Source organism: Manis pentadactyla, chromosome 11, assembly GCF_030020395.1.
Source record: "Manis pentadactyla isolate mManPen7 chromosome 11, mManPen7.hap1, whole genome shotgun sequence".
NCBI classification, from domain to species: Eukaryota; Metazoa; Chordata; class Mammalia; order Pholidota; family Manidae; genus Manis; species Manis pentadactyla.
In genome coordinates, this window is record NC_080029.1 from 5,663,002 (window position 1) to 5,690,040 (window position 27,039).

The 27,039-nt window shown below is 56.9% G+C and overlaps 1 protein-coding gene across 2 annotated transcripts; it reads right to left on the reverse strand.

The window, feature by feature from the left end:
• Positions 1 to 223: 223 nt before the first annotated feature.
• HHIPL1 (HHIP like 1) lies at positions 224 to 26,279 on the reverse strand. 2 transcript variants are annotated; one of them, XM_036881997.2, is made up of 9 exons: positions 25,980 to 26,279; positions 18,439 to 19,085; positions 15,760 to 15,903; positions 13,350 to 13,678; positions 12,777 to 12,903; positions 10,580 to 10,725; positions 7,497 to 7,578; positions 3,861 to 3,943; positions 224 to 1,786 (listed from the first exon to the last, which is right to left on the reverse strand). In XM_036881997.2, exons 1-9 carry the CDS (start codon positions 26,247 to 26,249, stop codon positions 1,251 to 1,253), a joined length of 2,364 nt encoding a protein of 787 aa, XP_036737892.2. In that variant the 5' UTR covers positions 26,250 to 26,279; the 3' UTR covers positions 224 to 1,250. The 2 variants fall into 2 exon arrangements, with proteins under 2 accessions (XP_036737892.2, XP_057344135.1); XM_057488152.1 differs by having other exon boundaries at positions 13,308 to 13,678.
• Between the last annotated feature and the right edge of the window lie 760 nt (positions 26,280 to 27,039).

Below are 27,039 nucleotides of genomic sequence, written 5' to 3' on the forward strand. Positions count from 1 at the left end.
TGTCCTCGATGCTGGGTGGCCATCTGCTTACCTCCCAGCCCCCCATCAGAGGCTGAGCCCAGCTGTACTTGACGTCCCTTGACAGCCCAGGAAGCCAGGGCTGAGGTCCCTAGTGGGCAAAGGAGCTTCCACCTGGGGGTAGCAGGGAGGCTGTAGGCGTAGCCCCTCCCCAGAGGACCCCACCCCAGCTCCCAGGAGGGCGGTCACACAGAAGAGGCAGGAAGGGGGTTGTAAACAGTCGGTTGTTGGCACAGCCCTGGGTGACGGCGCATCAGTAGTCTCGCTGGACCCTCAGCCTGGTTACACCCTGGGTGGTGCTGGAGGAATCAGAGGGTCCCTGGGGTCTCACTGGGCAAGGGCGGGAGGCACATGACAGAGAGGGCCCCAGTGTTCCTGACACAGCGTGGAACGTGGAGCAACCCAAAGTCCACTTGCTCACTGGGGGCCGTGGTACTTGGAATGGCTGGCTGGACAGCAGCCCAGCCAGTGTGATGGCTTCTCCCTGGGGAGCAGGGGAGAGCCAGGACCATCCCCTGAGCACCCAGGAGGGCCTGATGATGAGGTCCAGGATGGCCAGCAGGCTTCTCCTAGAGGTCACCCTGTCTCTCTGCCCCAGCCAGCTCTCCCAGGTGCGTGCTTCTTCCTAGACAACTTGGCCCTTGCTCAGGCAGCACGGCCCACAGGTCACCCTGAACCCACTGGTCTGACAGTTGCCCTTCACCTCACTGGACTTCTTCCCGTTCTCTTCAGCACCTTTGACTGTCCAGCCACCTTCATGCTCTCTTCTGAGGCCTTCCACTTCAGCCATGGGCAGGGCAGGCCTGGTCCCCTCCCTCAGTCTGCTGGCTGTGCCTCTGTTGATGCAGCCAGGGGCTGTGTCTGCACTTGAAGGATGGCAGCCCCCAGTATTCAGGGTTCCATGACCAGACTGTGTTCCTGCTGCTGCTTGAGATGCTTGGAGGTAAGAACAGAACACCTGGGCCTGTGTCCACACAACCCCATGAGCAATGTGAACCCCAGCACATACTGTGGCTTCCAGTGTGCGGAAAACATGTGGATGGGACACAGAGAACACAAGTGCACAGCACACACCTTGCATGGGACAGCATTACAGATGGGCCACCTCCTTCACCACACCCACTGCTGGACACCCTCAGACTCATGTGCACACACCAGGTGGCACAGGGTGGAGAGGCCCTGCCCAGCTCCAGCAGGACAGAGGGTGGCCTGGCAGCACAAATGACGCTGATCTATAGGTCGGGGTCCTCACGGCTGCACACGACGCCCGCGTCCTCCTGGTGCCCGCAGTTGTGTGTGCCCACGCCAGCGTGCGCGCACTCCAGCAGGCTGCGCTCGGCACCCGCACAGCGCACGTCGTCCAGCAGGATGGGCAGCGCAAGGCCCTGGCCGAATTCGGCGTGCTTGACGGCGCGCACGGCGTACGCAAAGCCCAGCTGGCGGCACACGACGGCTGCGGCCTTGATGTCCCAGGCGTCGTCGCACACAGTGCCCCAATGTCCGCCCACGAATACCTCCACGCGCCCACGACCAGGGCTCAGGCCTGCGGGCCGCACCAGGCGCACCGCGCCGTTGGAGGGCACCAGGTCCGCTGTGCCGGGCCGCTCCCGCCGCCGCCCCCCAACTCTCCGGCCCCTGGGCCGCCGGGTAGGCCGTGCTGGACGCAGGGTGGGCATGGGCGGAGCAGCTGTAGGGCGGCTGCGGCGGGGCGCTTTGGTGGGCGTGATTGCTGTGGAACGCTGGGGGGTCTCCGTCCTCCGGATGAACCCTGTGCACAAAAAAAGCCTGTGGTCAGAGGGACCCGGGCTGCCCCAACTCACCCCAGCTCTCCACCCCTGAATGCAGACCCCTAGGGAAAGATGTCCTCCTGTCCTCCTCTCTGTCCCTGAGGATGGGTGCCTCTTGGCGATGCCAGCCTGGAGCTGGGTGCAAGGTGCTTCATCGGTCATTCCATGGACACTCACTGTCAGCTGCTTTGTGCCAGTCTGCTGCTAAGTCTCCCCCCACTGGGAGCCCTGTCGTCCTGGAAGTTGGGGTGGGGTGGGGTGGATGGACCCTCACACTGTAAACTCATGAGCCCAGTGGAAGGGAAGGGGTGTCTGGGAGGGCTTCTCAGAGCAAGTGTCCCTTTCTGACTCCATCCTTTGGTGGAAGAAAAACTGCAAAGGGTCTAAGCCTTGCAGGAAGGGAACCGGACGTCCTAGGGCCCCTCCAGTCAGTGTGAAGATCCCCCGTCCAGGTTCCCAAGGCTGCTGGCTCCACTGCCTGTCACAGGGGGCTGGATGGGAGCTCTCTGGAAGCAGGGCTGGGCCCACACTGGCCAGAGCTGGGGGCAGCAGGGCAGGGCACGCTGCCCACCTACCACACCACAGGGCCTGGGTATGTCAGGAGTGGGGGCACTGAGCTGGGCAACTCCCTTGGTCCACACTTAGCCCTGTCACCCAAGGGGATAAACCTTGCTGTATATCAGACACTTGGCCAGGCACTGCCTCCCTCAGGGGTGGCAGAACCCCCAGCCTACTCTGTGACTGTGGAGAGGGAGCCTAGGACCACCATTCCGAAACGCTATAATCCCCCCACCTCAGTCAGTCCCACTTGGAAAACCACTGAGATGTGGGCTGAGAAAGGGCCTTGCACAAGGCTGAGTGCAGGGCAGGGCAGGAAGAGGGGGACATGGACCAGACACTCTAGACAGCCCCACCCCCGGCTACAGTGCATCCTTCCTCCGCACCAGCCTCCGCTCTCGGCCTCTGGGAACCCCCACCCAGTCCCACACTGTTCTGGGTCTCCACAGCACCCGGTATATGCTTTTGTCACGGGGCCCAGGGCCTGGTCTGACTTCTCCTGTGGCCTCAGCATCTAGCCCAAAGGGTGTAACTCACCCGGAGAGTCTAAAAGTGCCAGAAATTGCTGATGAGAGAATGGAAAGCTCTCCAGGGCCTGAAACCGACTGTGGCTAGAAGTAACTTCCCCTAACACCCAGCTCATCCCTTCCTCTCATGTTCCTCTGCCCAGGAACACCATTTCCTCAGGGCCTGGCACCCTCTCTTCCTGACACCCCACCCCCCACCCTGCCAACTGGTCACCTGCTGGGCACATTTGACCCACTGAAGTATTTCCTTTGGTCCGTGGGGTGGTTTTTACATTTTTGAATTAATTGCCAACATTTTCAAATTGGAAGATGTATGAAACAGCCTGAGGAGTCAGGGACGGATCCATCTTGCTCAGCTCCTGCTTCTCTTGAGAACTGGAAGGTCTGGCAACACTGAGTCTCTGTTCCCACCCGGCCTAGGTCCAGGGGAACAGCCCCTTCCTCAGGGCATATCCCTCCCAGGTGGTCCCAGGTCCCAGAGGCATCATTTCTGGCCTTGTCTGGCCCTCAGGTCATGAAGGCTTGCACCCCTCCTCCCCCCATCAAGCTTGTCAAGAGGAAAGCATCTTTTCGGCAGGCCCAGTCCTGATGCCCCCGCCCATGGGGGTCCCTGCGCCTGGAAAAGCTCTCTCCAGTCTTGCTAACACACAGACATGCCTTCTTATTGTCTCACCCAAATCTCTGAGTGCACCCCTTCTTGCACCAGCTATTTCTCCCTTTGCGGGGCCCCCTCTGAGGCCTGCAGGCCCTTGGGGCCACGCCCCCATGGTCTGGGACTGGTGCAACCACAGGAGTGGACGGGGCTTAAGGAGCTCCACCCACTTCAAGTGTCTAATGTGTGCCAAGTACCATGCCAGGCTCCGGGGCCAAGGGAGGGCATCCAGGTCCAACTGGTGAGGGGCAGCTGGGTGTGGGCTGCAGGAGCTCCCCTTCCCCAGCCCCTGCTAGGTCCCCGTTATTGGACACTTACTTTCTTTGGGCACGAAGTGGATGAGGCGGCTCCTCACCTTCACCTGGGTGGGCTGGATCTGACACTTGCCGGGTGGTGCCCGTCTGCTGACACACAGGAGGGCATGAGTTCCACCCTGGGAGCCCTCCCTGAGCATGTCCCTCCGACATCCACCCTGCCCCTGCAGCTAGGCAGAGGGGAAGGGCCAGGGTGCATTCAGGCCTGGGCAGGTGTGGACAGGAGGTGGACAGTGGCCATTTGTGGAGCACCTGCTGTGTGGCCTGCAGCATCCCTGCTCCCTCTAGGCCCCCAGGGCTCTGAGAACCCAACCCTAGGACAGGAATCTCTATTGCAGACTCTGCTTGAGGAGCACTTGGCCAGCAGCTCACCCTTTCCTGGACCACTAACTCAGAGCATGAACTGTCTTCGATGTGATGGAATGCCAGCCCTTTCCTCCCACCGCCACTCCAAGTCCAGTGACTGTGACCGCAGTCCAGTTGCTGCACCCGACCCTGGCCCCCAACCCCACAGCCTTGGAGGAGGCGGGTCTTTCTGCCCCTCTGGTTCTCGGTTTCTGATGATGCAAATCTGAGAGGGAAGGTTAAATTATTCTAAAGAATGAAGGGGGCACGAGCACCTCAGGCTGTGAGCAGAGCGGAGGGATTGGGACTCAGGGGGTGTTGAGAGGTGGAAGAGAAAAGACTGTGCGAAGGGCTGCCGGGGCTGTGAACTGGGTCTCCTTTGACGTCTTTGAGAGGCACAAGTAAGGAATGGAATCCCATTTTAATTAGTTTTTGGCTGCCACTCTGAGCCTCTGAATGGGGCCAACCCACGTGGGGCCGAGACTTCAATAGATTCCACAGCTTGAGGGGAAAGCCCAGCAGGGGAAGCAGCCACGTGACACGGGGCTGTCCAGACAGGCTTGGCAAAGGAGTGAAGCAGAGGATGGACAGACATGGCCTTTCTCCCCAGAGGCTGAAGAAACACAGTCACACACACATGCTTCTCAAAGCTGCAGAAAGAGTGGGTTTTCTGATTGCTCTGAACTCCAGACAACACTCCCACACTTCAGACAGGCCCAGCACAGTTTTGTTATGCAGAAGATAGAAGATACACCCCAAAACGGCACAGGGGTTTCGTCTGGGCATGATGCCTTACTTTCGGATGTTCTGTAATGGGCCCTCTAGACAGTATACAGTGGGTATAAAGAAACACATTTATTCCACGAGAGAAATGTGAAAGGGATGAGAAGGGTCAGGAAGGGTGGGAAGGGAGGGAGTCTGGCCTGTTTTGGCTCCTCCGACCCATGAGGCCTCCAGAAGAGACTCCCCAGGTCTCAGTTTCCCTCCATTGTATGGAGACCATGAGCCACCAGGCAAAGATGGGGGGCTGCGTCCATGGAAGGAGATGATGGGTTTAAGGCAGCATCTGGCACGGATTAGGGGCTCCACCTGTGTGACATTTCCTTAAAGACGCACACTTTAAAAAAAATTGCAAATAGCCTAGATGTCCAGGGCATGGGTAAGACAATCATGGCATAGTGGCTCAACAGAAAATCATGCAACCATTAAAATGATTCTTCTGAGAGTGATGTAGCCACGTGGAAATAGTTATACAAAATAGAGGTAAACGAACAAAGAAAAATGCAACGTTTTTCTGTGCTCTGCCACAGTGACATAAACTCAGGCACTATGCTGATAAAAATGGACAGAACCTCTGTGAAATGGAAAGGGGGCCATGGAAGGAAGAGCTTATGTTTTTCTTAATAAACAGTGATGTCAATAATTAATAGAGTTGTGCTTTTAAAAAAAAAAGTGTGGTCAACAAGGAATGTCTGAGAAGCTGTCACAGACCAGAGGAAGCCAAGGAGACATGATGACTAAAGTAACGTGGAACTTTGCAGGGGGTCCTGGAGCAGAAGGACAACAAGGAAAAGCCAGAGAAATCCTTAAAAAGTGTGGAGTTTACATTTGTGGGGTATGACAACAATGCAAAACTGAAGGAACAAAACAGCAGCAGACTCACAGACTCCAAGAAGGGACTAGAGGTTACCAAAGGGGGGGGATTGGGGACAGTGGGTGGGGAGGGAGGGAGAAGGGGATTGGGGGGCATTATAGTTAGCACTCACAATATGGGTAGGTCAGGGGGAAGGCAGTGCAGCACAGAGAAGACAAGTAGTGACACTATAGCATCTTACTACGCTGATGGACAGTGACTGCAATGGGGTGTGGGCAGGACTTGATAATATGGGTGAATGTTGAAACCGCATGTTGTTCATGTGAAACCTTCATAAGATTGTATATCAGTGATACTTGAATTTTTTAAAAAGTGTGGAGTTTAATTGATCGGAATGCACCAATATTGGTCCATTCATTATGACAAGTGTACTAGGATAATGTAAGATGCTAACAGAGTATGCTGGGTGACGGTACATGGGACTCTCTAACTACCTTTGCAACTTGTCTAATAATTTAAAACTATTCTAAATTTTTAAAAAATTGTTTTTAAAAAGGGTGGTGGTGTCTCAGGATTTTTTCAAACCTAGTGTGTTTCAAAGTTTAGGACAACTTTGTCCAAGTTGGGGTTCTGCCAAATAGGAACAGAAACTTTGAGAGCGCCTAGGGCTTTGTGCTGGGGGCGAGCACCAACTGTGCACTCACTGGGCAGCCCGCCCGGGTGCTGAATGGAGGGGCAGACGAGCGGGAAGCCAGCTGAGAGGCAGAAACCTCAGGGCTGAGAGGAGCTTAAGAAGGATGATCACTCCTTAATTCATCAAACATTCTTGAGTCTCTGCTCCGTGCCAGACCAGAGCCATGCTCCGTGCTTTGCAGGGGTGAAGGAGTCCAGTCTTAGCCAGGGGGAGAGGGTCATGGAGCTCAGAGATGACAGGTCTGAGTGGTGCGGGCTGTGGAGAGGACGGGACAAGGGCCCAGGGGAGGAGGCCCCCGGCAGGCGATGAGGCAGAAGGCCTGTGGAGAGTGGCATGCCATCCACGGCTTAAGGCAGGGCTCTAGAGCCAGCCGCCTGGGCCCAGCCCCACTGGGACAAGGGTGACTGACTTCACACAGTTTCTACCCCTATAAAATGGGTGTCTGAGAAGTCAGTGAGCATCACATGGAAGGAGCCAGAACACAGCCTGGCACTGAGTTAGGGGCTTTCAGTGTAGAAGCGAAGCAGACGGAGATGCGTGTGGGGAGAGTCAGGAAGGGGTTTTGAAAGCCCCAGCCTGTTCCATCCAGTAGGCAGCCCGTGTTGGCTTCCCCAGGGGAAGGTGGGACTGCAGGAGGAGGGCAGCCTCAGGGTGGAGACGGACGGCTCAGGGGGTCTCAGAGGCAAGTCAGGGCTGGGGTTGGTGCAGGGGGCAGGGGGCGGCGTTCAAGGGAATTAGGAGTGAGGGGCATGCCAGGGAGGGGAGAGGACAGTACAGGGGTATGGGGGGCAGGTAAGTACCGAGTCAGGCCTACACGCATCTGCCTCTCACTGGCACTGTAGGCTTGGCTGGTCACTTCCTATCTCGGGGACTCGGTTTTCTCATCTGAAAAGTGGGCATATTAATCATACTCCCTTAGGGAGTGGTACAGAGGGAAAAAAGAGGCCGTGGGGGGAGGGCTCCCAGCAGACAATGGGAGCTCATGCAGCGCGGCGGCTGGGACTCACCTGGAGGGGTCTGCCACTTTGTAGACGACCCCACGTGCAGCAGTGGCGCTCGGCACACCTGTTGACATGAAGTACAGCTCCCCTTGGACAAGAAGCAAGGCCAAGAGTGAGACCACTGCCTGGAATACTGTCGCAGGCGCCCCCCCGGCTCCCTCGGGCCCTGGGACTCCAGCTGCAGTGAGCTGAGGGGAGGGAGCTCTGCAGACCCAGGACTGGAAACAGAGGCTGTCAAAGGCACTCAGACATGTCCGAGAGTGGCTGCAGCAGTGTCCCAACTGCCGGGCACTCTGCAGCCCACTGGGCTCTGCCCTCCACTCCTGCCTCCTCCCTGGTCACCCAGCCCCAGCCCCGGTCCCTGCCTGACATCATGCCCAGCACGGCACACCTCTGGGCACAAGTGAGGGTCCATAGCCAGCTCCCTACCAACTGCTTACTGGGTGGTGGTGGGCACACCGGCTCTCTGAGCCTCAGCTTCCTCATCCCCAACATGAGATGCCTCACAATAAGGTTCAGAAGACCACATAGTAGGTGCTCAACCAGTGTTCGCTGTCCCTGCTGTGGCTACTGTCATCGTCATCCAGGATCAGGCCCTGCCACGTCCTGGAGGTCGGACCCTCTGTCTGCTGACCAGCTGATACCTCACCAGCATGTAGCAGGCACAGAAGAGTATATGGCTGGGGAGTCCAGACTGAGAGCCAGCAGCTCTGGGACAGCCCCACTCAGAGCCTCAGTTCCTCCACCTCTCAGGGGTCTGAGTCAGGAGAACTGGTGCTGAGGATGCTCTCAGGAAAGGTGATTTCTCCTCTCCCCTCAACCATCCCACCCTATCCCATCCTCTGGTCCTATACCCAGGAAATAGGCTTCATTATTTCCATCCTACAGGTCAGAAAACAGAGGCTCAGAGAGGTTAAGTGACCTGTCCAAAGTTGCACAGCTAGTGGGTGGTCAAGCCAGGCACAGAACTCAGTAACGCCTGCCGCCTGCAAGCCCACACCAATATAGGACACATGGTGGCTGGGAGGCCCAGACACAGGCCACATGTGACTCAATGTGATGGTTCAGCCACGCTAATACCTTCTGTTCTTGTGAGAGGAGAGGAGAGAGCTCTCCCAAGGATGGGGAGGTCCCAAAGAGAGACTGAGGCAGACAGCTAAGTGGGAGTTTGGAGGAAGGCATGTCCCCAGGTACTGGCGTAGTCAGTGAGGGCTGCCCGGGGGTAGGGTCTGAGAATCAAGGCCCAGGAAACCCAGGGAATTCCATGAAGGGGAAGACACTTGAGAGGGGACCTGTGTAACTACCCTTGACCAAGCTCTGGCTAGGGGAGGCCAGAAGCCGAGTAGTCACGGGCCTCTGAACCCCACCTGGAGCACGAGCCCTGCTTTAGTTTGGTGGTAGTGGTTGGGGGGGCGGGTGTTAATAAGTCCCTAAGGTGATGGTGTACCTGTGGAAGGGAGCAGGGTACCTGGCAGGACGGCAAGATGGGGAACTCATAGGCTCAGCCACAAATTTGCTGTGTAGTCTTGGGCTGCCCCAGCCTCTCTGGACCTCTTTCTGGAGAGAGGTCCTTGGGAGCCACTGTCTGCCCCTTGGCTGTGCAGCCCTCACCCCTACACTCCAACCTCCTGGAGCAACTTGGGGCTCCCTGCACATACTGCTCCCTGGGCCTGGAATGCCCTTCTCCATCATCTTCCTTAGGCTTACCAAGCTGAGCTTAAGGCCCTGCTCTGAGTGGTCTCCAGGGGCCAGGCTGGGTACAGGGCTGCAGACCCCACAACTGGGTATGAATAGCCAGCCTCAGTTTCCCTGTCTATAAAGTGAGAGGGATGGACGTGGCACACTCCAAGACCCCTTTTAGCCCTGATCTGTGGGAGCCATGGTGCGTGGGCAAGAGGCCCCCACCATCATTGTCGAGCCCTGCCCAGGGCCACGCTGCAGGGTGGACTGTCCCTGGAGGACACTAGGCCAGCAGAGGTCCTTGTTTTGCAATGTGCAAATGTCAGAAGAATAACTAGACAGGCAAAGTGGGAGCTGGGAACTGGGAGAGGTGCATTTGCGTTGGTCCCCAGGGCTGTGTGCCTCCAGGGGCTGCCTGCACGGGCTTGCCGACGTGCAGTCCCTGGGGGCTCTGTCTTACAGGGGCCTCCTCCGGCCCTCCTGGCTGCCCATCACTCTTCACTGAGGGGGAGGAAGGGCTCTTGGGGAACTGTACCATCTAGGCCCCTCCTCTGGTGGGGCAGGGCATTGTGGGGGGGGGTTGGGGGAGGGCACCTCTCCTTCCCAAACATGTTAACCCCCTACTGACCAAAAGAAACAGCTTTCAAGGACCCAGGGGCTCCAGGAGGGCAGTGGGGGTTGGGGCTGCCCTTTTGAAAATTTAGACTGTGCCATTGTTGCTGTCGATTCAACAACAGTTTCCCAGACTCTGGCCTGGGGGCTTTGGGCCCTGGGCCTGGCAGGGGATAAACTTCAAAAGGCCCCCGGGTGGGCGTTGCATAGCAACCCTGCCAAGCATCCCCCAGGCCCCACTGGGGGCCCCTCAGCTTTTGTCCAGGGACAATCCAGGGCCAAGGACAGAGGCAGGAGGCTGGAGCAGGATCCAGTCTCCGTGGCCCCCTTCCTCACATTGAAACCCAAGAGCCTGAACGAGGGACCCACCAACAGCCATGTCTGCCCACTTTCTGAAGACAATGTGGTTCCTTTTAGAGTCCCAATACCTTGGTCATCAGGATTCCAGGTTGGTGGAGGCCTCCGGAGGGGCTCTTCCCCCACTTGCCCCCATTTCCAGCATCACAGAGCCTTTCCTGGCACGTCATGCTCTCACCCTCACAGCAGCCCTGCCCAGGGTGGGTGAGGGTGGCAGGAGGGCACCATTACTCCCAACTTCCAGGTGAGGAAACAGAAGCTCAGACTCAGACCCGAGAGGCCTGATGCCCAAGCAAGGTCTTGAGCCCACTGAACACCTTGCTCCCCGGCCTTAAGGTAATTCCAGGCCTGAGGCCCCATCTCTTGAATCAGAGGCCAGAAGGACCCAGGAGGAGGAGGCTGAGTCCCAGGCATGTGCAGCCCGGATCAGGAGCACTCACCAGCCTCGTCCTCCCCGAAAGAGATGATGTGTGGATAGTAGTTGTTGATGAGGCCTGGGAAAGCACAGGTCTGGCCACGGCCCATGCAGATCTCGCTATACCGCCATTGGCCTGTCTCCGGGTTCTCTCGGAGGGACATCAGCCGCCTGCAAAGGAGAATGAACTGTGGGGTAATGCCTGGCATGGTGCCCGGGGGAACCCCACCCACAATCCATCGATCAGTTCATCTATTATCCATGAAACCAGGACCACATTTAATTTGCAAGGGTCCTGTGCAAAATAAGCATGCAGGGCCCCAGATTCAAAAAGTACTAAGAATTTTAAGACAATGACAGCAGAGCATTAAACCACGTGTTGGCCCTTCTGATCATGGGGCCGGTGCCACTGCCCAGGCTGCACATCCATAAAGCTGGCCAGTGTACACACTTCAGTGAGCACCTACTGTGTACCAGAGAAGCACAGCGGGGAGCAAGACCAGCTCAGCTCCTGTCCCCACATCTCAGGCCCACCCCAACCAGCACAAGGAAGGCAGGAGCTGACTTTGGTTCAGAGCATGAGATGGGGCTTAGACCTCTGTGGAATGTGTGGGTCTTGCCCCTTACTCCCTTCTCCGCCTGTGAATCACGCTGATACTCCAAGACCTGCTCGGACATCCCCTCCTCTGGGAAGCCCACCTGACTGCCCCCTCACCGGCACCCCCCAGCACTGCACACAGGCTGTCTAAGGCTGCACTAGAGTGGACAGAGCATGGATTCCTCTCCATGACCTGGGTACAAGGGGCTCTGTTGTCCTCACCAAAGGCTGACACAGCAGAGAGGCTCTCAGTTAGTTGAATCTCTGTGGTCAGCTGGCTCAGGCATGCCTCGGGGAGGGTGGGAGGCAGAAAGGAGAATCAGAGGTAAAAACAGAGGCTTCACTCAGACCCATTTTCCATCTGGGAAAGCTGAGTCCCAGAGGCAGCCCCAAAGAAGTGGGGGAGCTGGGAGAAAGACCCAGCATCCAGGGGCCCAGGTCAGGGTTCTCTCAGCTCCAGATGCAGACATACTGACCACAAGCCAACCTCAGGTCAGCAGCCTGCAAGAGAATTCCCCTGCCAGCCTCAGGCGTCCTCATTTCCTCTCCCAAGGAGTCCTTCTCAGCTGCCCTCATGTGGGGAGGCTAGGGAAGGAATAAAGAACCTCCAGATACTGAGCAAAAACTAGATTCTAAGTGCTGGATATGTGTTGACTGATTCAGTCCTCAAATCCTGGGAGACAGGTACTATTATTTCCATTTTGCTGATGAGGAAACTGAAGCCGAGAGAGGTAAAGTAACTGCTCCAGGTCACAGGGCTAGTAAGTGGCTGGGCTGGGCCCCAGGCGATTTCAGCTGCGCTTTGTGGCTGGTGTTGGGTAAGTGTCTTCCCCAGCCTCTCTGGTCCTCAGTTTCCTCCTCTGCACAGTGGGAGAATGAGGTGGTCACGAGGTTCCCCTGGGGAAAGGATCTGACCCACAGCAGGCTTGGGAGGTTTGTTCTCTTTCCTCTCTCCAAACCTGTTTAGGGGTGACTCACCCCAACCTCCCACCCCTGGCAAACACACATACCCCCCTTTAGGGTGCACTGCCATAGAGCATGGGATGCGGATGACAAGGCTCCATGGGCCCCCATGGTCAGACCTCGGCTGAGCCCCAGCTCCCCTGTCCCTGGCAGGGTGGCGTCTCTGGCCTCTTCTGGACCAGAGCAGTTGGTGCAGGGACAGGTCCTGGCTTCCTCAGGAGCCACGTGGCACAGAGCCTGTCAAGGACGTCGTTCGAGTTACCCCACCTTCCACCTCTGCCCTCCCTGCCTGTCAGAACTACTCTCAGGCCCTGGCCAAGCATCTCAGGAGGAAGCAGAGGACTTGAGGGTCTGCATTTAAACAAGCGCCCAGTCTTACAGTCGCACACTGTGCCTTCAGGTGCTGCTTAGGGAGGCTCAGAAAGGACATCAGGAGAGAAGAGGGGTGGGGCGTTCCTGCCATGTGACTCCCGACTTCTTCCTGAAGGAGGCTTGGCTCACACCGTATCCCTGTCCAAAAGCAGCTATCAACCGTGCACCTGCACACACTCACACATGCAAAGCACGCACGCACACATTTTTTCCAGGGAGCCAGTGGTAGTAGCCAGGGGATCTTAGTGTGGTGGGCCTGCCTTGGCACAGGAACCCATCGGCCACTCACCCGCTCATAAAGTCCCCGAAAATGTAGAGGCCGTTCAGGTTGGGGTACTCGCAGCCCCGGTACACATAGCCCCCCGTAACCGACTTGCCCAGTTTGTGCGGGTAGGCGAAAATCGGCAGAACGTCATCTGCGGGAGGAGAGGCGGGGGTGAGCCTGTGGCCTGCAGGTTCCTCTGCGGAGTCAGCCCCTCCCCCAGAACCTTGGTGGGTGGTCCTCAGTCCCGCGGGGCCAGAGGTTGTGAGGTCAGCAGGAGGGCCTGAGCGGGGGCTCCAGACAGTCACCAAGTACAGGAGGCGCTTACAACTTGAGTTAGGCGGGAGGAGAGCATGGGTTTACGGGGATGGGTGGGGAGATGGAGTGGGGGGGGGGGCGCTAGCACGGCCCAGGAACGCTGGAGGGGGGACAAGCCTGGGAAGGGAGGTCCAGGGCAGGGGCGCTGGCGCACGTCTCATGGGGTGAGGGCGGATCCGGGACCAGGGGTCCCCAGGGGCGCAGGCAGCCACCGAGGGAGGCGCTGGCGCACGGCCGTGCGGGGAGGGCAGGTCCCGGAGGCGGGCCCCCGGGGACGGTCACCGAGGGAGGCGTTGGCGCACAGCTTGCGGTCGTAGCACTCGAAGCCCTCCCGCGCGCGCCAGCCGTAGTTGCGGCCGCTCTCCACCAGGTCCACCTCCTCGAACTTGTTCTGGCCCACGTCGCCGCAGAAGAGGCGCCCGCGGCCCGCGCCCGAGGCCCGGTCGCCGCGGTCGAACGAGCAGCGCCACATGTTGCGCGCCCCCAGGGCGTAGACCTCGGGCCGCGCGGCGGGGTCGCCCACGAACGGGTTGTCGCGCGGGATGCGGTAGAGCGGGCCGCGCTCGTTGCGGTCCACGTCGATGCGCAGCACCTTGCCCAGCAGCGCCGACCTGCGTTCGGGGTGGGAGAAGGCGCCGGCTCGGGGTCGCGCCAGGTGGGAGGCAAGCCGCGGCTGCCTCCGCTCCTTACTGGCTGGTCACCTCATCCATTCATTTAACATTTACCCCGCACCTTAGCGGAGGCGTGACATGCATACCCTCTACAGCCTGGTTTTATATGCACCAAACCTTTTAGGTAGGTGGGCACTGCTGTGATCCCCATGGAGGATCTGAGCTCCGAACGGTGGCCTAATGTGCCCGCCTGCCACACTGCCTGTATGGTGGGGCGGGGGTCCAGCCAGGCAGCCTGGGGCAGAAACCAAGCTCTCCACGGCAGCAGTGTTCTACCTCCCGGTGCCTATCCTGTCCCTCTCTTCCCTGCCTACTTTGGGTTGTGCTACAGGGTGAAAATGCCTCTTGAAAATGCCTCATATTTGCAGTTTTCTTCCAATACCCAGCACAGTGACTGGCAGGTAGTAGGTGCTCGCTCATTGGTGACTGAATGAATGAAGGACAGCGACCAAAGTCACGTGCACCATCCAAGGGTACACATACAAGGGAGAACATGGCAGATCTCAGCAGGAGCCGGGAGGCTGAGGTTCTTGGTTCTTGCTCTCTCTCTCTGTGTCACATGCTCAGGGCCATCCCAGCCAGAAACTCAGCATGTGCGATTCAGTTCACCACCCACTCCACACCCAGCACCCCTACCTCAAAGATGAGGCTACTCAGCTTCCAACAGGGTCTGACTTGCCAGAAGCCCCAGGAAGCTCTGGGCCGGACCCCAGGAGTGAGTAGCTTGTGGGTTCCATTGATCCCATGATAAAATTGACACACAATGGGAAAATCTGCCATGTGCTTGAAGACATACTGAGGGAACATGTCCTTTCTACCTGGGATGTTTGATGCACCTCCTTACCACACGGGTTTTTTCCTTGCTGGTAGGATCTTGGTGCACCCTCTCCAGGCTGCCCTTCGAGGCAGGACTGGTGTGGTTTACACAGGTGATAAAACTGTGTACTGTCATTTCCACATATTATCAGCATCCAAGCATTTCCCTCATTAGAGGACATCTTACAAGTATCCTCTTTAATGGTGACAAAATGCTCCCACCCAATAGCCGCCACAGTTACTCCTTTCCCTCGGACTTTCAGCCTTTGCCCCAGTGAGTCCTTTATGCACCCCAGCCTGCTCAGCACCCAGCTACACATTACACCCCACGGCTCACACATCACGTGCCCAGCTTCGTTATGTAAGTGGGCAAAACTCATAGCAGCAAAATAATGTTTTAAGTTCTGTCTAATTATCCATAAATCCTTAATTTCTATTTTCTCCACTTCATCTCTAAACACATCCCAAACATGAGAAAGCTGCAGCAAGTCTTACACTGCCACATATGAAAGCACATGTCCCAAACAGTGACACTTTAATTACTGTAATCAACATCATGTGTGCTATTTTTACTTTCTGGGCTGAGGGAGGTTTTATAATTTCAGCTAAGAGAATGGGGGAGGCTGCCCTGATACTCCTGGATATCCTCATCTACACTCACAAGACTCTGTGTGTGTGTGTGTGTGTGTGTGCGCGCATATGTGTACAGGTGTGTGAGGAATAGGATAAGCGCAGACCATCTTCAGGCCAAGAAGTGAGTAGTTGACAGTAGGACCATGTTTCAGTTTTTGGGCCATCGTGGGTGACCCTTGGGGCAGAACACCCAGGTGTCCTCACAGCCTTGCTCCAACCAAGTCGCCCTCCCTATTTGGGGGGAAAGCACCTCTTTTCTTCCCTGGTTCCTGCAGGCTTGGCTGACCTGAGATAAAATCTCACCTCCCAGAGGCTCTCTGATGTCACCTATCAGGCACCTGTGACGAACGACCTCTGTGCCTGGCCCTAGACAGGCATGATCGCCTTTACTCCTCATGACAAGCCTCCACAAGGGGGTTATTATGATTCCCCTGGGGTCTCAGCAGGCTGGCTCCAGCCAGTGCTGGGGCCCAAAGCCCTTTCTACTGCGCTGCTGCACAGCTGAGGAAGGAACGCCCCCTCTAGAAGACTTATGTAAACCAACCCACCAGCCAACCAGGAGCAGAACGTACTTGTTTTGAGCATTTCCAAACTTCCCAAAGGGGTCTCCGGCCATCCCGCCATCTCCAGTGAAGATGTAGAGGTACCCATCGTCTCCAAATAGCAGCTGGCCCCCATTGTGGTTCGAGGCTGGTTCTTCAATCTCCAGGATTATCCTACAAGAAGATAACCCATCCCCCAAACCCCAAAAGAAACTCAGCTAAAAACACAAAAGAAGATCATACCTCCTTTCTCAGACACCATTTCACAGTGGAAAAGACTATATACATACTTTAGAGCAGGAGATCTTCATAAGGATCTGGTAGGCAGGGCAGGGAAAATCACTCCATTGTGCTAATAAGGAACTGGAGGCTCAGAGTGGTTGAGCTACTTGCCCAAGGTCACACAGCCCATAGGGAGCAGAGCTGGGCTGAGAACTCAGGCCTAGTTCTGGTCTGGTGCTTTTTCTACCACTCCCCACTGCTAGCACCTGCCTTGTTATGATCACGCAGAACTGTTGACCCAGCCAGTGGCACACTGGTTTCTTCATCATCACACCTACCCCAATGCCAGCTCCTTAGGCTGAGCCTTCCTGCACCTGCCCTCATTTGGTGAGTGCCGTAACTTCTAAGGAGATGGGCTGGGTGTGGCTTGTGCTCAGTGACACACTCACCCCTCAGCAACCTCCTTTACTGCCATGGTAGGATACCTTCTGCTATACTGCCAGGCAGCTGGCTTGCGGCTGGTGTTTGCCAGTGGAGAGCAGGAGACAGAGAAAGGGGAACAGCACGTGTCCCTGGCTTCTGGCACCGCCTCCAGAAGTGGTGGTTAAAGAGATGGCAACAGTGGCTGGCAAATGTGGCTTCCTGGCTTTCCGCCCAGACATCATGCGGTACCAAGAGCAGCAAGCTCAGCAGTATGAAGACCTTTCCCATTTGTCCCCCTAGCTTCTTGGGGCTACTTGACTTTCCCTCTCCAGCCCTCCCACTACCTTTGTAGGCAACTCCCTCTGACTGAAATGCTTCAGCTGGTTTAGGATTGGTCACTGATTTACTAATCCCTTATTAATACACACAAGAAAAACTGAGATACAGAAAGGTCAAGTAACTTGAACCCAGAACTTGGGGCTTTCAGAACCAATGCTGGAAGCCTTTCTATGTGAGGCCAACACACATGACTTGGTGAGCCATACACAGCCCCCAGACTCCAGGTCCTCCCTGCAGAGAACAGCTCAGACTGTCAGCCGGCCACCTTGCACTGGGATCCCAGCCCTGGGAACAGACTGACAGCTGACTCAGCAAGGGTGACCCCTCATTCCTGGCCCTGCCTCCTGAGCCAGCCCTGCCTGCCTCTGCCCCGGTATGAATCAGGGTCTAGGCTTATACTTGGGAGGTCCTCTGAGGATCCTTGCTGAACCCTCACTCTGAAATATGCTCATCTGTATATTTTGTGTTCCACTTTCAGTCTTTATCAGGAATTAATTTTAAAAAGTCATCGTTGAAGCATATCCATATTGTTCCTCTATGAGACCCATGTGATAAACTTGATCTTTCCTGGAGAACTGGTTGTGCAGCCTCATGTAAGATAGCAAGAATTATGTTTTCTCCCTTTGCTCTGACTGCTAGGATGCTCATAGTCAAAATTAATGCTACATGGAAAGATCTACATTAGCCCTCCTCACCTTAGCCAGCATATTTGATCCCTTCTTCTGTTTATACATTCGCTGTCAAGATTTTACAGTATCATCAAAAACATGATGTGCCGTTACTTGCCTGTTTGCCCGGTTCCAATCCTGGCCCTCCCCTACCTGCTCTCCGCCTCAGAGGACCAGCTCCTACAAACTACATTTCCCATGCTCCTTTGCTAGCTGGCTTCCAGGTGTTTCTCCCCAACTCCCTCTCTGCTTCAGGCAGTGTCTCCAACTCTCCCCACCCTGGCCCACAGTGGTTCCAGCTCCAGGGCTCCGGTAACCCTACCTTCTCACTTTGTCCTTCCAGCCTAAGAAGCGGAGGCAGCTTCCTTCAGTCGGTCAACTCGGAGTTGCCTCCCTTCTTGCCTGGATTGTTCTTTCATTTCTAACACTTGAGTAACAAGATGCCAGGATCAAATTCTGCCTATTGAATTACCTGGTACAGTGTTTATTTTCCTATTGGCCCTGACTGATGCCTGTGTCCATTCCAGGCTGGGTCAAAGCAGTTTTTAAGACAGTTGGGGCATAAATAATATATAGAGAACACACATGGTGCTGGGAGGAACAGAAATGGATACACCTGCTGGGGTCAGGGAAGGGTGGAGGGCCCTGGTAAGGAGAGGCAGCAGGTGGGACACAAGAATGGTGCTTCCAGGCCATAGTGATGAGCTTGGCAGACAGACCAGGATTCCAGCTCTGATGCTTCCCAGCTGTGTGACCTAGCAGGTCCCCTCTCCTCTCTAAGCCTCTACTTTCTCGCCTGTAAAATGGGCTTTGTGAGAACCAAGTGAAACGAACCATCTCAAGTACCTGAACCAGAAGTTCTGACCTGATCCTGTGATGTCTGTTTTGCAACTGGCCTTCCCTTGACCCTACAACATGGGGTTCAGGCCCCTCACTCGGTATGATTGCAAAGTATTTTAGCAACCCGTGCAAGCATACAACAGAATCGGTACGGTCATACCAGGGCATCTGGATGCATGCAGCCGAATTTCAGCCCTGCCCCCACCAGGGAAACCACCTCTCAGAGGCGTGGTCCACGGTGTTCATGTCGTCCTCGGAGACCCTGAACTCGCTGATGCGGATCCACTCCTCGAAGCTGACCCCCACAGAGTAGTAGACGTAGAGCTTGCCATTGTGCCGGAAGCTGGGGTGGAAGGCCAAGCCCAGGAAGCCCCGCTCGTCGCCCTCCCAGGGTGAGGTGAGCACGGCCCGGCTGACATTTAGGAAGGGCTTCTCGAGTCGCGAGCGGTCGGGCAAGTAGGCCCACACCAGCCCCACCTGCTCAGCAACGAAGAAGCGGTGGGTGCCATCCCTGGCGTGCACCATGGCCACGGGATTGCGTAGCCCGTTGGCCACCTCCTCCAGGCACAGCTGCAGACATCCCTTGGCATCGGCCACCACGCGGCCCAGGTTTGAATTGAGGTTCTCGTTGACCAGCAGACGGGGGAAGCAGTAGTCCGTGTCATCCAGGGACAGGTAGCGACAGAACTTGGCACGGTTGCCCTCCAGCGCCCAGAGCTCTCGGTCAGGTGAGAGGTGGCGGAACAGACCCCGACAGGTCTGCCACACACCCAGGCAGTAGTCCTCGCAGAGCCCAGGCACAGTCCGCAGTGGTGTGGACGGGTCCTCAGCATCGTAGAGGTGGGCCGCATATGGTGAGCATTCCTGCAGAGAGAGGGACGGCTCAGGGTGGTGGTTACCAGCTGTGTGACCCTGGGCGGGTCACCCACCTCCCAGAGCCTCAGGCAGCTGACCCCCAAAGTGGGGACACCATCTGTCTGTTACCACGATGAGTCTCTACCCTACCCGCTGTCCTGGGCCTCGTCTTGCTCACCTGCATCCTCATTCTCTTGCCTAATGCTTCTGTCAGGACAAATCACAGCTGTGACTACTACCACTAATGGCGTCATCAGCAGCTAGCCCTGAGCACCTACTATGTGCCAGAAGGGCTCTGAGGCCCTCTGATAGACATTCCCTTTTAATGTGATGCCTCTGCCCTATATCTGCACTTTATTTAGGTCCCCACTCAAGACAGAGGTCTTCTCCAACCACTTGGATAAAAAAAAACCCTAAAACTTAACATTACCTGATGTCATAATAAAAATTAAGGTGTTTACATGTTTGTTGACTGTCTTCCTGGGACCACAAATTCCACAAGGGCAGGGATTTTGCCTGTCTTGGTCACTGTATATTTCAGAGCCCAAGACAGTACCTTGCACATAGTAGGCCCACAGTGAGTCCTCTGGGAATGTGTTGAGTCATAACTTACACTGACCAGCCATTAAGAGCAAATAAGCACTCCTCCTCCATTATCTACGTAATCCTCAAGAGGCCCACGAAGGGGAGAGCATGACAGATGGGGAGCCTGCCCCCCAGGTCACTCAGCGCCAGTCAATTGGAGTGGAGGAGGCTGGTTTGGTCTTGGCGACCTGCTCTCGCCAGCACCTGGAGGCTGGCACATGTACCTGTGTGAGTTGAGTCCATAAGGTCAATGCCAACATATCCCCGACCCCTGAGCCCTCTTTCTCTACCCCTCAGGCACCTCAGTGCAGCCCTCCCAGGCAGGGTCATGGGGTGTCCCCACTGGGGACATGGGGTGTCAGCCAGGGCAGCTGCCCTCTGGGACAGGAGGATCAGACCCGCTCAGCCTCATGGTCCCTTCCCCAGCTCTGCCGGGCTCTAGCATCACAGCGCAAAGCCCAGGGGCCTCACTGTCCTAGCCGTGGCTCACCCCTCGCCTCCCACCGATGGCTCCCCTTCTGTAAGACATTGTGTACCCCACTCAGTGCCCACTTGGCCACAGTCAGAATGTGGAGACTTAATGCCTCCCGGGCGTTAGCCTCTGACCCCTGGGAGGAGGGGGCTGATGGACAAATTGTCCTGCCTTCCTTGTCACCCACAGAAAGCCTGTCCCACCTCTGAGTTCGCAGTTTGCGTGGTCTCTTGTAACCGTGGTCCCGCCGGCTCAAGCGCTGGTCACATCAAACAGTAGCCAGCTCAAAACCGCCCCCTTGCTCGACTAGGCTGCCTCCACCCCTCCCACTCGCCCTAGAAGGAAACTGCTCCAGAGCTTTGCCCCAGGTTTTTCTTTCTGAGAAACCAGAACCCAGGCAGAGGTGAGTAAACTGACCAGCCCTCTCCCCAGCTTCAAGCCCCCAACTCCCACCCCTACTCCCTCCACCTGCAAGCCTGCAAGTCCATGAAAAGATACCCCCCCAATCATGCACTCCCATCAGCTCCCACCCCACCCCTGCCCACCTTCCATTTACAACACTTCTGGCCATTTTCACCTCTGAGCCTCAGCACACACTGTTCCTTCTGCAGGCATATTATGCCCTGCCCTGCCCCGCAAGCAGAATTCTATTCATCCTCACATAATAACCTGGCCACTGATTAAACAATAATAATAGCTCCTGGGCATTCAGCAGACGGGGGTGCCCCAGGGATTCTGTGATTTCTTCCTCAAGGCAACTGCAGGCCGGATAGATGTTTTTACTGCCACTGTACAGATGGGGCAGCAGAGACTCTGAGAAGGAAGCCACTAACTGAGGTCACAGCCAGGGTGCACCAGAGTTGGAGGGTGGGAGAAAGGGAGAAGCGGGGGCATTTTCCAGCTTCACTGCCTGACTCTTCACTAGCCACCCCCACTTAATGTTCCCCACCCTGAGCAGAGCACAGGCCTCAGCTCCCCAGACTCTATTAGGGCCTCCCTCAGTTGGAACCCCAGACCCGAGCAGATGTAATGACAGCTGACCCTTGAACAACATGGATTTACATTGCATGGGTCTGCTTATACATGGATTTTTTTCAATGAATATATTGGAAAAAATTTTTGGAGATTGGTGACAATTTGAAACAACATCCTCTAGCTTACTTTATTGTAAGAATACAGTATGCAATATGTACAGCATACAAAATATATGTTAGTTGACCACTTATGTTTTCAGTAAGGCTTCCAGTCAACTGTAGGCTATTAGTAGTTAAGTTTTTGGGGAGTCAAAAGTCATACATGAATTTCCAACTGTGTGGATGGGGGCTGGGGTTGGTGCCCCCAACCCCTGCACTGCTCAAGGGTCAAGTGCATTTATGTCTGTGTGACACCCCTAGGCCCCTGCCCACCATGAGCTCACCAGGCCACGGCCTAGTCTACTCAGCCCTGGGCCCCTGGAGGCCTCAGAGGGGCTCTATGTGCAGGAGGAAAGCCACTGACAGTCACATGCTCCTCCCCCCAGGCAGGGCCAGGGCCAGGCTGGGTTCCAGCAGGGGGCCTCCAGGGGCAGTGGGTGGCAGGCTGCCCTCCTGGCTGTTTTCTCAGGCTCTGGGCCAGGGGCTGCTCCCTCCCTTTAAACCACTGTGGTTTTTGGTCACCCCATGACCTGTTCTCCAGAACCCTCTACTGCTACTGTGGGTCTGAGGGCCATTTGGTGATGTATGTTTGGGGGATCTCTGTTCAGTCACTGTCCCAGGCCCAGAGGGGGACACCACCTTTCACATGTTCCACTTGGCCGACCAATAGGCCAGGGGGCCAGGCCCAGGCCTCTGCACAGTGCCATCGCACCATGATTCCCCTGGAGCTTCCTGTGAGTCCAGCCAGGGGCTTTGGGTGGCCCAGGGAGGGTCTATGTGCACACACTCCTCATTTGATCTTCGTGAGTTAGGGTGGTTGTGACTCCTACTGTCCAGAGGAGGAACTGAGGCCCACAGAAGGCCACATGCCAAGAAGTGGTCAAGCCAGGGCTCAGATCAGCCCTCATGACGCCCAGACTGGTGCTCTTTCCAGATTAGTCAGCAATGTTTCAATCAACAAGTGTTTATAGGATGCTGACTGTGTAACAGGCACTATTGTCAGTTCCAGAAATACCGTGGGGAGCAGAACAGAGCTACGGAAGCCAACCCGAGAGCCTCCACTCATCAGAGCCCAGCCCAGAATTAGAGAGGGAGCAAGGAGGTCCTGCAGGGACCCAGGTGAGAATTTCAGCATCCATGCACCAAGCTGGGTCCAGTAAGCCCTTATTCGTGGCCTATGTGCTCTTACTTACATACAGAGCAAACCTGGTACCCACACCTGAAGTACCGTGGCCTATGTGCTCTTACTTACATACAGAGCAAACCTGGTACCACACACAGGAAATGGCAAGAGGAGACAGTGATTACTAGCGGCAAGGAGGACAGTCAGCAAACAGCCTCACAGTGGTCAGTGGGGGAGCCGCAGGAAACCCACAGGAAGCTGACCACTCTAACACTGCTCAGTGGCCCGGGCCATTCAGTGCAGGAGCAAACAGCCTGCCCATCTTCCTGTCCCAAGGCTGTCACTGTGCAGTTGCTGTCACTGTACAGTTGCCGACACTCAAGACTCATGATTCTGAGTCCTGATAGCTTCTTATGTCCACCACCTATCCTATAGGAGGACTGAGTCCTTCCAGACAACGTTTTCTTGATAGGATGTTCCCTCTTCACCCACTTCTCCATCCAGCAAACTCCTATTCATGACTCCAAGCTCAACTCAAAAATCTTTTCTTACTCTTTCATTCTCCCAGGGCCCTGACCCCCCACTGGTCCTTATGGATGGGGGGATGATCCTACAGCCCTCTGTCCCTAGCTCAGACACAATTACATTCACCACAATGTAATTCTATAGCTTGACGTATGCTACCATCTCACCATTGTCAGAGATGGTTCCACTGGTCTGCTTGGCTAGGACCTACTTGTCTCTTTGCTTGTCTGACCACCCCAAAGATTGTGGGGTACTCCAGGGCAGGGACCCCAGAGCCTAGCAAAGACTGGGGATACAAGAAGGCAGGCAATATGGTAAAGTGATTAAGAAAAGGGCTTTGGAGTCAGAGCACACCGGAGACGGAGTCTGCCATTCCCTGTGTCACCTTCGGCAAGTTCCTTGACCTCCCTGTGCCTATGTCCTCGTCTGTAATAGGGGAAAGGAATTCCAACCTTGTGGAGTTGTTAGGAGGAGTAAAATGAGATGATGCGTGTGTGTTTAGTAAATGCTCAAACAAGGTAGGCCATCAAAATGCAATTCAATGTTCCCTCCTCCCAGAAGCCCTCCCTGACTTTTCCAGGGGAAGTGTGGCCTTTCTTCCCATTCCCCCATAGTTTTTGGTCACCCTTGGGAATTTTTTGTGCATTCTGGGTATGTATCTGTGTGTTCTTCTTTTGAATTGAATGAGGGATTTTTGAGGCTGGGCCTGTGACTTGCTAACTGCCTGTGGGCTCAGCACCCAGTACAGGGCCAACTCCTAGCAGGTTCTGGGAAATGTCTGCCTACTACATGATCCTGCAGAGCATGTTTTGCATAGATATGCATCAGAAACCAGGCTTTGATGACAAAGTAGGCAGTCTCAGTTTTACGGGAAGTTGGTTATGTAGAATGGCTCACACCAAACTACAGTGGGGACCTGGGATGCCACATGTCACAAGCTGCTTTTTTCCTCCTGATGACACAGGAATCTGCTGGGTGAGGGCAAAGCCCTAGGAAAGAGTCTGAAAGGGCCAGGAGGGACGACTTCCCTCTAGCTAAGAAGCCTTCCTGGGTACCTCGAGGGGTTTTCTAGGTGCCAGACAGGGACAGGCTCTGGGGGTGGGATGGGGGTGGGGTGGGGGGTGGTGAGCAGGACCTCAGGTTCTCTCTCATGCCTGAGGTCCTGCTCCCCAAGGCAGATGTGAGTGCCTGAATGCCGTCACTGGCTGAAACACCTCCCTGAGGAAAACCAAGAGGTGCTGAATCAGACACAGCCTTGGCTCACAGAGTCCTCCTCTGGCCAGCGCTCTCCAGCCCTCTTCGGAGGCCCCACCAGGGAAACCATGATCTGGCCTCGGCTGCCCCCTCCAAGCTCACTCCAGACATGAGGTCACTCCCAGAGACGTCTGGGGTGAGACACTAGGAGCCACTGCACCGCTGGGTGCTCGAGGCCAGGCCATACTGGGAAGTATCCCAAGGAGAGAGGCGAGAGTCCTGCCAGGTCTTTGTAGCTGGACTGACCCTCCCTTCCTCCTTCGACCTGACCACCTTATTGCCCGAATGAGCCTGGCACATAGCAAGTGTTCACTAAACAAATGTGGGGTGGATGCATCAAGCCACCTATGTGCCTGGGCCTGGGGAGACCACAGGACCTAGTCCTGAGGGGTCCCCAGGCTGGTGAGCAAGGCAGATGCTTCACCAGACTGTCCTGGCTCCCCTGAGATACACAGTGAGGGGGCTCAGCAGAAATCACAAAGGCATGTGGTCCCCCACCTTTGCATTCCAGAGCCCCCAGGGGCCCCCTCATCATCCACTTCCAGCCCATCTTATTTCCCACAGAGATGACATGCTTACATTGGCAATGAGTGTGGCCCAAATGCCCGCCATGGCCGCTACTGGGCAGTGTGACCACCAAGCAAGTCCCTGCCCCTCTGGCCTGGCCTCCAAGCCCCACTCAATCACCACCCAGGGCTGGGCCACCAGTAGAGGCTAAGGAAGCTTTACAGAAATCCACCGGAATCAGCCCGAGCCCTGAACACGTGCCGTTTAGTCTGCATAGCAACTCCGAAGAGCAGCCAAGATTGCCCCATTTTGAAAATGATGCAACTGAAACGCAGCAGCGACCTGGCCCAGGTCATCCAGCCAGGAAGCGGCAGAGCCGGGATCAAACCCAGCTGAGTGTGAGTCCAAGCCAGACCTCCACTCCTCCACACACAGCCTGCCCCTGCGGGTGGACAGCTGGGTGGCAGTGCAGACCCTAAGGGATCCCTCCCCCTCCTCTCTCTGCCCAGTTGGTGGGCCGGGACCAGCCTTAAGACTTCCCCACCTTGACCTCATTACCCACCCGGTTCCAGCTGGGCACTGGGAAATCAGATGCACGTAAGAGGCAAATGAGCCACACCTGGTGCTCTGCCCTCAGACAGAGTCGGGGGAGAGGTTTCACCAAAGGGAGGTCACTCAGGTGGTCCTGAAGGATGAAGGAGGCTCTGCCTAGTGGAGGCGGCCTGGGGGGAGGGCACAGCATGAGCCCAGGTGGGAGCTGCTTGTGCCCAGGGCATCGCAGGCCTGGGGCTCACCCAGCGCACGTCAGGGGCGGGGCAGAGGGAGGGGCTCTGAGTCTGCCCCTCAGGGCGGGGGATGGGCCCTCACTGGGAACAGTGTTCCCCCAACCCCGCGACCCACCCAAGCGCGGCGCGTTGACGGTGCCCTCTGCGGGACCCCGCGGCGCCCACCTCCCCGGGGGGCGGTGAGGGGAAGCACTGAGCTGCACAAAGGCTTCCCTGCCAGCCTGGTACCCGACACGGTACTGACTCCAGGAGGTGCCGGGGCAGAGGTGCCCCCAAACTCTGGGAGAGTGATGATATCATCTGTCCGTCCCTCCTGCTCCTCGAGGGGAAACTTAGGTCTGGAGAAGGCCCGAGCCACACTGCTAATGAATGGCAAAGCCCAGGGCGGTGCCGGGAAGCCGGTCTCCCCTCCCCGTGCCAAACGACTCCCGCCAGGGGCCTCGGGGTCCGAAGCCAGCGGCCCAAGCCGGATCCCCGCCCGCTGAGTCGCTGTCCCTCCCGCCGCGCGCCCCCGCTCACCTGGCACAGCAGATCGAGCGCGTAGCCGGCGCACGCGGCCCACTCGGCGGCGTCCACGCGCGCCGCCAGGGCCCCGAAGCGGCGGGCCAGCGCCGCGTCCTGCTCGGGCCCGCAGCAGCCGAAGGCCGAGTACTGCGCGCAGAAGCGCAGCGGCTGTGGCGGCCGGAAGGGCGGCCTGAAGTCCAGGCACTGCGGGTGCGCCGCCGCCCCGAGCGCCTGCACTGCCAGCAGCGCCAGCAGCGCCCCGGGCCCCGGCCGCCGGCCCGCCATGCCGCCGCCGCCCCGCCCCGGCCCGTGGAGGAAGAGGCGGAGGGAGGGCGCCCCCGGCCCGGCGCGGCCCTGGGGAGCCGCGGGCCGCGCCCTGAGCGACCGCCTCCGGCCTGGCCGGCACCCTCCGGGGCGCTCCCGGCCACGGGGAAGGGGCGGGCTTACTCCGCAGGGCCCGAGTCGGGGGACCTCCCCGGCCAGGAGGTCACCCCCGGTCAGGACGTCCCGGGAAAACTGAAGAAAGGCTTCCCCGCCTTGACCTCGTTACCCACCCGGTTCCAGCTGGGCGCTGGGAAATCAGACGCATTTAAGAGGAAAATGAGCCACACCTGGCGTGGGCAGGAGCGGGGACTCTGCCCTCAGACGGAGTCGGGCGAAGAGAGGCTTCACCAAAGGAAGGTCACTCAGGTGGTCCTCAAGGATGAAGGAGGCTCTGCCTGGTGGAGGCGCAGAAGTCAGAGCACCGCACAACCTCTGTTTCCGCTGTCTGAGCTGCCCCTTCCTTCGGACCCGGACCCGGAGACTTTCCAAGTACAACGTCAATGGCCTCTCCTCCTGGGGACCCAGGTGTCCGCTGTGTTTCACATTTGTGCCCCGAGGCCTGGACTCCTGGGTTCCAGTCCTGCTTCGACTGGGCCAGGGGAGGGACAGGAGCCAGTGGCTGGGAATTCTCATGGACTCATTTAAAAATGGGGACACAGCAGCATAAAGGGCAGGCGGTGTTGCCCCAGGACTCAGAAGAAGGGAAATCTGGGCCCGGGGCTGGGGAGGGAGCGTGGGGCACTTGCAGAGC

What these genes read in the sequence shown, in the direction of transcription:
- HHIPL1 (XM_057488152.1), bottom strand. Translation starts at nt 26,249, where the DNA reads ATGGCGGGCCGGCGGCCGGGGCCCGGGGCGCTGCTGGCGCTGCTGGCA. An exon ending in TTTGGAAATGCTCAAAACAA is followed by an intron (nt 13,679 to 15,759) that starts GTACGTTCTGCT and finishes CCCCGAACGCAG; the next exon opens with GTCGGCGCTGCTGGGCAAGG. An exon ending in TTCGGGGACTTTATGAGCGG is followed by an intron (nt 10,726 to 12,776) that starts GTGAGTGGCCGA and finishes TCTCCTTTGCAG; the next exon opens with GCGGCTGATGTCCCTCCGAG.